The 13,636-nt window shown below is 39.2% G+C and overlaps 1 protein-coding gene across 1 annotated transcript in view; it reads left to right on the forward strand.

The window, feature by feature from the left end:
• The window catches only part of cacna1bb (calcium channel, voltage-dependent, N type, alpha 1B subunit, b), a 233,897-nt gene that overhangs the window by 162,368 nt on the left and 57,893 nt on the right, over positions 1-13,636 (forward strand). Inside the window, exons 16-25 of the mRNA XM_013908920.1 lie at positions 43-115; positions 396-513; positions 985-1,052; positions 1,469-1,575; positions 3,657-3,719; positions 7,360-8,115; positions 10,318-10,493; positions 11,062-11,191; positions 12,165-12,294; positions 13,076-13,135. Of these exons, the coding sequence (XP_013764374.1) occupies positions 43-115; positions 396-513; positions 985-1,052; positions 1,469-1,575; positions 3,657-3,719; positions 7,360-8,115; positions 10,318-10,493; positions 11,062-11,191; positions 12,165-12,294; positions 13,076-13,135 (1,681 nt within the window). The remainder of the gene's footprint in view (positions 1-42; positions 116-395; positions 514-984; positions 1,053-1,468; positions 1,576-3,656; positions 3,720-7,359; positions 8,116-10,317; positions 10,494-11,061; positions 11,192-12,164; positions 12,295-13,075; positions 13,136-13,636) is intronic.

Genomic DNA, 13,636 nt, shown 5'->3' on the forward strand with positions numbered 1-13,636 from the left:
TTTTTTTCAGTTTGTAATTATGTTGTTGTGAATCCTTTTTAGGTTTAACTTTGAAGATGAAACTCCAACAACAAACTTTGATACCTTCCCAGCAGCCATCCTCACGGTGTTCCAGGTAAAACAAGAAAACAAAACATTACACATATGTGTGCAATCATGCTTTCCAAATGAGAACAAGAGCATATTGACACTATGGAAAAATAAAGTTTGTTATCAGTCATTTTAATTAGAGCAAATGAGGGGTCTGCATACCTCCGTGTGCCCTAATGAGCTCACTGATAATCCTTCAATTAACCTGTACTCATAAGCCCTCACTAAGTAATTTAATTCTGTGCTCTGTGAGATTTGCATGCTCCTTTACAACCCAGCCTCACTCTGACTCTCGTTTCCCTCAGATTCTGACTGGCGAAGACTGGAACGCAGTGATGTACCACGGGATCGAGTCTCAAGGAGGCGTTCGCGGCGGCATGTTCTCCTCCATCTACTTCATCGTCCTCACACTCTTTGGAAACTGTATCCTTTTTGACATCACAGCATACACAAAGTCAGAAGCAGTGCCCATCAATTACAGAAAAAATTTAATTGCAATGTAAATGCTGACCTTATCAACAGTAAACATTCCATTGATACATGTAAATGAAATGTTATTGCAGGGATGTTTTACTTTGGATCATGCTACAGCCAACTCATGTTACAAGTTAAGTCTTTCAAGCTCGTAAATATAGGCTGAAATGGGAGTGATTTCTCTAAAAAACAAAGGTGATGAAAGATGAGAATTTTTTGCCAGCTAGCAGTGAGTTCTTACTCTGTCAGCCGTCATGTACTCTTGTCAACTTGAGGTGAAAAATTAGGCCCTGCTCTGTCAGGTAAACTGACAGATCTATTCAGCATCACTTTTTCAGATTGCTACTAGTTTGGTGGGAAAAGCCAATGAATACTTAATCTGTCCAACTGTTGTTGCTCCTGAGTGCCGTTGTTATTCAGACACCCTCCTGAATGTCTTCTTGGCTATTGCCGTCGATAACCTTGCAAATGCACAAGAGCTGACGAAGGTAGGCGGGAAAACCAATCCAGCAAAAAAAAAAAAAACCCAAAACAAAAAAACACTTGCCAGATGTTGATTTTTGAAACACAGTAAAGACAGATTCATCCTTTACTCCTTGAACAAATTTCAGTGTTGCTGAGACACCTGGCAGAGTGAGCTTTTTCAGCAAGATTTTCCTGGGTTTGATGTGATCCTTTTTTCATGGCTATATTAGGGTTATATATGGCTGAAAACAGATATCAGTCTTGGGTAAAATTTCGACAATATCAGATGACACAATTAAATTCTGATTGACTTTTTTTCCCCTAAACAAAGGTCATGACTGCCTAATCTGATTTTGCCCAGAAAACTATGGAGATCTGTTGCAATAGTAATATATTCCTCTTAAGCACAAATTAATGTCTTGGTTGTCACTGGCTGAAGGATGAAGAGGAGCAGGAGGAGGCAGCCAATAAGAAGCTCGCTCTACAGAAAGCTTTGGAAGTGAAAGAAGTCAGCCCGATGTCAGCAGCCAACATTTCGATCGCTGCGTAAGTTTCTCTTTCCCCAGACAGCACCGCTGTTCAGTCCCACACGGAAATAAAACTGTATGATATCTCTCCGTAGGTTCTTCCCTCTCAGTCTGACATGTCTGTGTGTATATTTGTACCCTGTTTGATTTGTCTGTGTTCTGAACTTCTCATCCACTCCCATTAAGTCAGTGCCCCTGTGGTGTTTCTTATTTATTACACCCTACTCTTTACCCTCTTTAATATTATAGGCAATTAAGGAAGCTTCAGTGAGTAATACATGTGAGTTTCCACTAGCAAATTTCATGATATTATTTTTTTATTTTGCCCTTGAATGTTGCTACCTGCTGCTAAAATGGCATTTTATAATCAAAGCTGTTGTTTGATTTACAAATGATGCAGCTCTCCATTCTGCATCTTTAGATGATAATCTCAGTAGTATTTTAGATATCGTGTCCCAGTTATTTCTCTCTGTCTACTAAAGTTAGTGAGTAATGATTAGCAAAAAATCATAAAAATCAGCGCAGATACTTGATGTGATACTCAAAGTTTTCTGAGGATTCTGCAGTCTTTGGAAAACTAAGTACACTGTTAGGAATTAAGAGTGTAAGAAGTATAAATAAAGTTGGGCACTGGTAATAAAATTCAAATGCAAATGACTTGAAAGTTTAGCAGGTTGCTGGTTTGTGTTAACACAATGTCATAAAAATTACACAATTGGTCTTCCTAGCAAATTCAACCCATGGCCAGACCATGCAATGCTCAGAGAAACATAAAGAAGTCCAAGAGCAACATCTTAGACTCTATAAGCCTCACTTAGCATTAAATGTTAAAGTTAATGACAGTAAACTTGGAAAAAGACTGAAAACGTGTGACTTGTTTGGAAGGGTTGCCAAAAGAAAGGCTCTTTTCTATAAAAAACAAAAAACACAGGAGCATGATTCTGGTTTGCAAAGCTGCATCTGAACAAACAGCAGGATGTCTGGTACATGCTCCTTTGGATAGAGGAAAGTGGAGATGTTTGAATGTAATACACAGTGCGCACAGTCTTTAAATGCTACATTTTTAAGTTTAAAACTTCAGTTTTTTTCTGTGTTGCTGTGAACAAATTATGGGTTCATTGCATTTTTTTTTTATGTGGTCCCAACTTAAAACCAAAGCAATTCACATGAGATACTCATAAAGAGCGAGTAAGCTTAATGCAAATCATAAACAGTGAGACATGAAGACTAACATTAAGCATGATGACAGAGACAGGGCAACACTGATAAAAAATGGAGAAACTCAAAGTGGCACAAGAAAACCAAAAGAACCCAAACGAATCAATTATTCGTAGCTATAAATTATCACGTCTCACTGTATTTTCCTATCTTATTCACTAAAACAGCAACAATGCATTGTCTCTGCATTGTGTTCGTGCGTGATTGTTTCCACTTGTGTGTTAAAAAATTCTGCATAGGTCTTTTTGTGATGACATTTTTTTTTATTCATTTGTAAAACTTGCTCCTTAATTGCCGTCGTCCTCACTATGAGGTCAGTTAGAAATTATTACTGCCGTAAATCCCTGGCTAGCCGACTTGTTCCCCATTACACTGCTCTTAGTGTTATCACGTGGCCCTGTGCATTAGTTTCAGCCTTGTCAGACATGTTTAGTTTGTGCATTGAACAGTGTGCTCACACAAAAAGTCAGTGGGCTCATAAGAAACTCTTTATTTTTACTATCTGTGTTGAATGTGCTGTTTCAGAGAAACTCAGGGTTTCATTACAAAACTGAAGACAAAATCTAAGAATCTTCATTTGAAAAAATTTTAAATATCTAAATATGTTTCAAATTCAACATTTCATTGTAAAATATAAGATTACATTTTCCTCTTCATATGTTTTGGATTGAAACTCCTGAATGGTTTTCAGTTTCAGTTTTCGTCATAAAGATGTCACACGTTTTTCCGTTGCTGTTGTGTTATTGAAGTATTTGCACAGATTAGTCCTTTGCTGTAACACAGAAGGCAGGGGGCAGGTGGAATGTCAGTCTTTTTGTCCACCTGCCCCCTTCGGATTTGTGTCTCATTTTTTTTTCCTTTGTTTTTGTTCTGCATGTACAGTTTTGTAAAGCAAAATCGAGATGCACTCTCTCGCAGGTCGTCCATCAGCAGCATTCAGTCACCGTGAGTTATCACTCTCTGTTACAATATTCTCCTCCTGGTCTCCTCTCCTCTCCTGTTTCCTTTCCTCTTTGCCTTCTCTTCTAGTCTTTCATCCCTTCTGTCTCCTTTCTTCTCTGCAATGCATTGTTTTTTTCCCTCTTTACATCTCTTCAAGTTCTTGTATCCTCCCACTTTCGGACAATCTGTGCTCTCCTCTCTCCTCCAGTCCTCTCCTTTCCTCTCCTTTCCTCTGCACCTTCATAAAACTAAATTGTGTTCTGTCATAACTTCGTTGCTAGTGAAGTGAAATGTATTTATGGTTCTTCTTTTTTAAGTCATTGAAACTGCACTACAGCAGATGGCACACGGTGCCACTGTGGTTTAATTTTGACTGTAAACTGTAGACTGTTGTGCCTCTGCCTAGCCTTCGGTGCCTACAGTAATAGATCTTCAGCTCTGTGATGTGAATAATTTGTCTATAAATGTTTAATTTCTCTGCTTTGCTACTACCACAGGCAGTTTGGCATTTCCATTCTATTTGTTATTGTAGACTCCAGGCTGTCACTAAAAGAAAAACACAACAACAACCAGCTTTTGCTCTCCCTCCTGGTGATCTGCTCTCTTAATTGATTACGGTGCTGCTGGAAGGCCATCGCACCTCTTTGAGTTAACACTGGTTTCTTATAAGGACTGCTCTTCTTGTGTTTTTGAGTGTGCATGTGCTATGTCACAATATCTCACCAGTTACTCTAGCATTTCTAGCTTTCATTTCTGCAATCGCCTACATGTATTTCAGTAGTTCACCTGTCGGTGGATACCTGTCCTGTCCTGTCTTCTGTCTCCCTGTCTGTCTCTTAGGAGTTATACTGTCTACTCCTCCCCCGCTCGATGTGTCTTGAGGTACAGGTGATAAAATGGAAATAAATGACCTAACCCATAAAACTCACAAATCATACTGTGAACAGGAGCAATATGCATTACATTGATGACAACCAGGAATATTATTACATTAAATGGATGCTCTATGTTTGATTTTTTTATTTTGAGAAATAAAAAAAGCTCCCATTTCGCCCCATAATTATTATCCCAGATCATCTTCTCCTAAACTCTGCTATTACCCACCGCATGATTTTCCTGCCTGAACCATTTGCACATGACTCGGGTCACCCTGTGCAATGTCAGTGAGGCATGCCATATTAAGAAGTCCCAGTAAACGTTTTGATGTTGTCTGCTACAACAGCTGTTCTAAGTTTCACATGATGGTTGAAAAATACTTCTAAAATAAAAGTTTTAGTAGTAGCTGTAGTATCTTTCTAATAATTGACAAAACAAACTTATCTTGCATGTGGGAAGAGTTAAAAAAGTATCCCTACAGATTACACTGTTATAGTGCAAGACTCCCAATGTCCTGTACAAATAAAATAAATTCACCATGCAACACACAATGAGACAGGAATAAATTAGCATGTATATATGTATTAATATACATGAATATGTGCTTTTTATTTGGAATATAGACATCTGATAATACTAGAATTAATACGCTGTGTGGACAAGTACGTCAATCTGTAAGGTTTCAATAATCTAAAATTCCAGACTTTCAATAAAATGATGTTGTGATAAATAGCAAGTATCAATATTTATTTATTTATATTTTTTTATCTGTAAGGGAGGATTCATTGGAACTACTAATTTACATGGAAACGTATGCACACCTCATGACAACGTTAAAATGACCAATGTTACTGTTTTAATAAAGTTTACTGACGTCTTTAATAATAATGGATTGCATTTATAAAGCGCTTTTCGGGGCCCTCAAAGCGCTTTACAATTCCACTATTCATTCACACACTGGTGGAGGCAGCTACAGTTGTAGCCACAGCTGCGCTGGGGCAGACTGACAGAAGCGAGGCTGCCATATCGCGCCATCGGCCCCTCTGGCCATCACCAGTAGGCGGTGGGTGAAGTGTCTTGCCCAAGGACACAACGACCATGACTGTCCGAGCCGGGGCTTGAACCGGCAACCTTCCAGTTACAAGACAAACTGCCAACTCTTTGAGCCACGATCGCCTACAAAGATAGTTTTGGCAAGATAACACAAACCCAACAATTCCGCCAATGTACATGCTAAATAACAGGAATATCAAAGTTTTGACCCTCTCATTTTATTTTAATTTCTGACATGCACCACCATGCAGCAATACTCAATATAACTTGTTCCACAAATCTACAAAAGATTCTAAGAGTTGTCAGGGGGATAGATTACTGTGCATGTTCTTGTTTAAAGGACTAAGCACGCTCGGTCTGCGCACAGCAATGATAGTGAGTTGGCTAGTTTGTAATGCAATAACAATAGTACATGCCCATATTATAATACAGGTTTCTAAACCTGTGATTTATGTGTTATGTGGTTGCTAGACAACATGATGACCTTACAATATGCAACATAGATCATGTAGGGGTCTAAGATGTAGCTGTGGTAGGGTTTGTAGCTCAGCTTCTGATCGTGTAGGAGGAGTTCATGGACGGAGAGACTAGAATTTGTGTATTTTAGTAAGATAAATATCTGCAAGTAAATGCTCAATTTATGAAATTAGTGGAAAAAAATCTCATCTTATTGGTTGTTACTTTCAAATCTGACCTCGGGTATAAACTGGGTACCTGTATTAAGTTTGAAATAGTTGTACATGTGTCCATTTATTATTATAAACCTTTGTTTTTTTTAGCAAACACTCACCTGAGTGGAAAACCTTTCTTTGAGCATATAAAATACTTTTATAAAATGTGCAAATCTCTTATATACCACAAAAAGAGAATGACGCCTTAATAACAACATGTCAGATTTATACCAAGGAGAAGTGAGTTAGATTGGAGAAGAAAATTTTAGTCTGTGACTAAAGAAACTTTTATAATTTATAATGTAATTTCAGAGATTTATAATGTAATTTCACAACATTTAAAAGCTTAACAGTGTAATATAAGACATACTTAGTGGTAAGAGAATTAAATGTCAAAATATCCAAATTAAGAATAAGGATCTCCTATTTAGACACAAAAATAATGCTTCATGTTTATGAGGACATAGAATTATTTTCTGAATAAAATGCGAGTAAAAGTTTATTCATTTAACTCATTAGTCATTAAAGAAATTGTACCTGGTACAAACATATCAGGTAAATTTCATTTAACAAAACTCCTTTAAATATAACTGTTTACATTCTTTAACAAAATGACATGAAAAATGTACGTGTCATCGAATGACTTAAAGCCAACATTTTGCCGATAAGTAGATATTTTTTCGAGTGCACATTGCAAGAGTGTATGCTGTGTGAAGACATTGTGTACGAAGATTGTAAGAAAGAAAACTGTAAGAAAAATTGTCAAATTTTTCTATGTTGGTTTTGAGATACATATTCATGCATGGTAAGTAAAGGTTTCACCATTGCACACATCTGTGCTGACGCATCCATAGGCTTGTTTCTAACTCACTTATCCAGCGTCATTTTAAAGATAAATGTTAGAATTTGCAGATGACAGTGTGACTATGGGTGAAAGTGTGGATTGTAATGTTCACCTCATAAAGTAGAGCTAAACGTGTTGTATGTCATTACTTACTGCTGTTCCATGATCTTTTCCTGTGGGTTTTATTCGATGTTTGCAGCAAAGAGCAGCAGCGTTCAGCGAAGGCTATGTCAGTGTGGGAGCAGAGGACTAACCAGCTTAGGAGACATAACATAAAAACGAGCAGCGAGGCCCTGTACAACGAGCTCGACCCTGATGACCGCCTATTGATGTCCAGCGCCCTTCATCTGCACCCCGACATGAAGACTCACCTGGACAGGCCCCTTAGGGTGGAGTCCAAGAATGGAGACAAATCCAGCAGGGCCCCCGAGGGAGGGTGGGAGGAGGCAGGGGATCTCCGGCAGGATGACAACTTCCACACACACTCCAGGAAGCATCACCGCCACCACGACAGTAGCGGGGAGAGCAGAGATGAAGGAGATGTCCGGGGAGGGAGGCACCACACCCATCACAGCAGGAGCAGAGATCACAATGCTGATGGTCCACAGACAAAAGAGAGGAGAGGGGAGATGAGTCACAACCGCAATGGAGGGCAGGGGCACAGGCACCACCACCACCAGACCGGCTCCCCTGAGGAGGAAAATAATGACCTGCAGGGAGGAGGACGAGGAGGAGGAGATAATAAGGGGCATCACCACCATCACTCACATCGTCCACCTAAAGAGGGGAATGGGATGTTGGCAAATGGTGCACAGTCAGAGCAAAGGGGTAGAGGGGGAGGTGGAGGAGATAGTAATGGAGAGAGGAAGGACCGATGCTCTCGTACGGGCAGAGCTCAGACAGCTCTGGGTGGAGATGACTCTAAGAGGAACAAGAACGGAAACAGAGGTTACAGGTAAAGCTGCAGATTTTGTTGTTCATATAAAATGCTTCATTTTCAAAAATAATGACCTAATCTTTCAACTTAAACAACACACTATACTAATACACTTTATTTAAGTCGTAATGTGTCCAAATAACTTAATTAGGTGTATTTACCTCAGAATATGTCATAAATTATTGATTGACTAATGATTATCTCATTCACTGGCTGTTAGTTAGTTCTGACGTTTGATGATTATTTGACATCTTAAGTGTAAACAGTAATATGTAAGAAAATATGACATTTTATAATACATTTTTTTATAATACTTCTTCATCCCATTCGCTTTGGTCAAAAACCTTAGTGCAAATTTTGCTTTGTTATTGCTAAATGTGTAAATTAATAACTGTTTTCCATGTCAAGTTAAAAAGATGACACAACTCTGTGTCAGTGTTGCAAAAAAGTGAGTTTTTGCAGGTGGAAGTTCTGATTGCGTCTGTAACAACAGACACAGCCAACAAACACCAAAGTGCTTTTGCTTTTTTATTGTAATTTTCTGATGCAATGTGTTTTGAACAGAAGTTTTTATTATTGTTGGTTTCATCAGCACATTTAATATATTACTGCTCCCAAATACAAACTGCAGCTCAGTAAGATTAGATTTTCGCTCTGCTTCCCATTTCTTCATTCCACATCCATGACAACACTGTTTCTTTTTTCGTAAAGCCAGTTTTAGACAACAACCTATCTGAGTGGACATTACCAGCACTCCATGTGCCATTAATGGCCTTTACTTGTCATTCTCATTTGATGCTTGACCTCGAATCAAGTCAAATAATTAACTCCACCAAAATTGGTTTCTAAATAAGTTCAGCAAAAAATATGAAGACACAATTCTGCTGTCAGGTGTAGCTTCAGTCATAACTTGTCATAACTTAAAAAAACATTAATCCACTCTGAATTTCGTCTAAGGAGCGTGGAAAGAAAGCAACCTTTTCCCTGTGTGTGGGACAACTCCCACTAGGGATTAAATACCTGGGACTCTCCACCATTTGGTTCTAGAAGACCAAAGAAGCTTCTCAGATGAGAGGTGAAACCTCTTTAAGAAAATTAAAGGAGTCCAGCTGCTTTCTCTCGTGGATGACTGAGAGCCCACACAGACACACTTCGACTGTCTTGTTGTAGATCCAACTTTGAGGCCCATTTGTAGCCATCATCACTCCATGGGCGAATTGATCTTGTTAGCACATCTGCAACCTGGGTCAAATGGTTTTAGTTTGGGTTATGCACCCTATCATCATATTTTTGTTCTAGGAATTTAGTCAAGTTTATTCCATTGAAGAAATGACAAAAACATGAAGATTTATTCAAGAAGACCTATTATCTTTTTCACACAAAAAACCATAGTGTGGCTTTTATGGTCTGTATTTACTAAAACTGCCAGTTGAGGATCTGTGAGTCACCTGTACTTGTCCTTTTATTCACGCTGTTCAATAACATGTTATTTTTTTCTCCATGTATTCACCTTTCTTGGCCGTGTTTGGACTGTAATCAACTGCACAAAGACTGATACTTCAGATTAGTGGCTATGAAAACAGTCTGTGCTTGAGACTCTTGCAGTCATATGAATAATACGTTTTTACAGAACTGTATGCAGTCCTGGCAGAAAAACCCCCCAAAACGAGGTATATCTTAAACTCAGATTGTTTTGATTGTTTGGGGTTCCCAGGAGAAAGCTTCTTCTCTCTAAAGAGAACATGGCAACAAGGCTTAAATTTGAAAAGCTGCATCTCAATAAACCACAAGAAAGCTGGAACAATGTCAGATGACACCAAAGTGGAGGTCTTTGTCCACAATGCACAACACCACATATCAGCACAAACAGCTATAAAGCACAATGGTGGAGGGGTGATGATTTGGGCTTGTTTTACAGCCACAGGACCTGTACAGTATTTTTAACTGAACAAGAAGTCAGACATACAACAGAGCAGCTGAAAAATAAAAGAATCAAGTTGCTGCAATAGTCCAGTCAGACCTCAACCTGATTACAATGCTGTGGTGGGGCCTTATGAGAGCTGCTCATGAACACCTGAACTTATTTTATACACTGATACTATATGAAATTTGTGTTTTTAGAGCTACCTTGTGCTTCTTTGTACAAAAGGGAAAGGAAACAAAGTTTGGGGGTTTTTTTGTTTTGTTTTTTTACACTAAACCCATCTTTTTTTTCTCCAGGGAGATGGAGCCAGATGCTGAGGAGGAGAGCTTTACCTGCAGTCCTCAGCAGCCTACAGAGGATGTTGACAACCAGAAGAACTCCACTAGGGCCAGCCAGGCTGGCCTCAACAGCAATGCTATCCACATTCCTGTCACCATCACTGCCCCGCCTGGAGAAACCACCATCATACCCAGTGAGCATAGTGTGTTACTGAGACGGGAGGTGGGGAAGGATAGGGAGGTTAAACATATTTGTGTTATATTAGTTATCACTGTGTTACAAAGTTCAATCAAAAGTCCCCACATCTCGTGATTAGCAAAGAATCAAATGAGTGAGTAGACTTTTATCACACATATAAAAGCAGCCAAATATCCTAAAATACAAATTGGATGACTTTTTTTTTTACCTTTTTAATCTGAAGGAGGAAAAAAGAAAATTTAACTTTTTTATTCAGAAATACTGCATCTCTTCAAGGTGTCTGTAAAAGTATGTGTACTTGTTTGTGAGCTAAGTTAATATTCTTCCATGTGCGAAAAACAGTTTTTCATAACATAGCTGTCACACTTAATCTTGACCCTGCAACCACGATCTTATGAGAAATGTCTAATTAGTGAAATGATGTGTTGTATATTTCTGTGAAGCGCAGCTATAAAATGCCTAAAGAAACTAAAAGCCTGCATTTAACATCCATAGAAAATACCTCACTTTTTACGGTCTGTGCTTCTTTGAGCTAAATGAGCGTATTTGTTTTTGCGCATCAGTGAACAACATCGACTGTGACAACCTGCAGCTCAGTGAGGAGAAGAAAGATCTGGAAGAGGACGAGGCAGCTAATGGGCCTCGGCAGATCCTTCCCTACAGCTCAATGTTCATCTTCGGCCAAACAAACCCGTAAGTTGCGAGGTGACTCAGCGGACTGGCGTGGGGTTAGCATAAACAGCATATTGAGAATTAAAAGCTTTAATTGATTTCATTCAGGTTCCTCTTTAAAGCACTGAAACAGTCAGTGGTTTGCTTATGTCTGACTCTTTAGTGGTTAATAACAAATCACCGTTATTCTCACTTGTCATGCTTAAATAAATCCTTTCTCTTTGGGGTATTTCATGCCTCACCTACACACAAAGGCAACAGTCACTCCCAGAAGTGGAGCTCTGGGTGTAGCTTCAATTTGGAGTCATTTTCTCTGTGAGGACCTGTTTTGGGGAGGAAAGCAGCAACTGCAAATATACAGTACTGTGCAAAGGTTCTTGAACCATCCCTCATTTGTTTTCATTTTGCTCCCACGCAGTTTCTTGTAATTTCTTTTAAAGTGGTCACGGGCAATATTTTCCAGGCTTTCCAAAGGTCTTCCAAGGCTCTTCTTTGGACATTTGCTGCTTTTTGGATCCTTTTCTCTTCGCCCAATTAGAACATTACTTCTTGTGCATCCTGGGGTAAATTCTAGCTGAGTAACTGGAAGGTGCCACCTCAAATTCGAGGCCATTGGACGCTCAAGTGGTCTCAAGATCTTATAGACAAGTGAGCTAAAGCATGGCTAGTTAAAATTTCAGCCTTAAGCTTTTAAGATTTAACACAAGAATTGAATCATAGTCAGGATAAAATGCAGATGCTATAGTAATGCTAATGCTATAAATTAAGAAAAATAATAATGCTATAAATACGCAGATGCTCTATAGCTCTGTGAAACGGCATAGTTCAGCGGCAGATTCATTCCCTACCTTCATGTATTGTTTTGGATATGCATTTGTCCACAGCCTGTTATGGAAGGATGTCACTTGAAAGCACCTTGTGAGCTGTCACTGCTAAGCGTGTAGTACATTTGCTCGAGTTTGTGCGTGCGTGTGTTTATATGTTGGTCTTGCAGGGTGCGACGGCTGTGTCACTATGTGGTCAACCTACGCTACTTTGAAATGTGCATCCTGACGGTCATTACCATGAGCAGCATCGCCCTGGCAGCTGAGGACCCCGTGCAAGCCAATGCGACGCGCAACGATGTGAGTCAGGCCTACATCAAGACTTCATAAATAAACATCTGGAAGTACACAGCAAACACACTTGTTGTCAGACAGATAAACACACATGGACAAGTATATGCATGAAAACATGCAGGCTAGCACAGGCCGGATGAGGATTCACACATAAACACGTCTCATTTGGGCTGACTGACTGATTCATTTGGACCGATTGAGAAGTTCTTCCTAACAGGATCTGACAGTTTATCCATGTTGAGGAATGAGTGGTAGGAGGCACAAAAACAAACTTTTAATCATTTCTTGGTGAAATAACTGATTCGCAAGTGGTTCAGAGCCAAAAATCCAGTAACTATCCTGTTTTTGTATTCTTTACATCCCTGTGTGATATGTCAGCCCATGCTGGGAATAAGGATGATTTTTTTGTTTTGTTTTGACAGACGAGCACAGCTAGTTAGTATTGTAGTCAGGGGTGCAGAGGGAAACTGTGTGTGTGTGTGTGTGTGTGTGTGTGTGTGTGTGTGTGTGTGTGTGTGTGTGTGTGTGTGTGTGTGTGTGTGTGTGTGTTAGTTTTTGGTGAGCGTGTGTGCCTGTTGTGAGGTGTTAAGGTAATGTGTATCTATGCAGTACAGTGCAAAGCTGACAGAGTTTGAGATCTTTGGCAGGACATAGGAACACGTTGTGCATATCTGGTCCATTCTTACACACATATACACACACCCTTTCAAAGACTGAAAACATCTGTCACTGGGTCTGTTAGTGAGTCATTTTAAAGGATATTTCCTTATTGCTTAACTTTTTGTAGGTTCTCAAGTACCTGGATTATGTCTTCACTGGAGTCTTCACCTTTGAGATGGTGATTAAGGTGAGAAGGATGGAAAAATCAAGGTACATTTTCATTCGAGCCGCATGAGCTATGAAAACCTGCTGTGCAAGATTTTAGTCAAACGTCTACAACATCTGTGGTGAGCTAAATGTAAAGATTGCCTTGATCAACACTCAACAAAGCTAAAAACACAATCACAAAGTAATAAAACTACATTGACACTTTCTCCAAAAATATTGCATTGGTATAATACTTGATAGATGCCTTGATCGCTAAAATACAGAAAATTATTTGATGCATGCATCATCAAAAAAAAGCATATTCAGAAGCAAGCATGTCACTCTCATAATCAGCTGCTTACATCCTATTGCCTTTAACTGTTCTGTTACAACGTGTAGCATGTCTTTCTCTACTTTGATAGTGGTATTTTTTAAGCTGCTGCAAGAACCAAAATAATCCAAGTCAGAGTCCTGGAGATTTGAACCTAAAACAGAAGCTAGACACCCCGCTACAAGGAAGAATATTTGGGTTTTGCATCAC

This window comes from Pundamilia nyererei, unplaced genomic scaffold (genome assembly GCF_000239375.1).
Source record: "Pundamilia nyererei isolate P.nyererei 1_Seehausen unplaced genomic scaffold, PunNye1.0 scaffold00016, whole genome shotgun sequence".
Lineage (NCBI taxonomy): Eukaryota > Metazoa > Chordata > Actinopteri > Cichliformes > Cichlidae > Pundamilia > Pundamilia nyererei.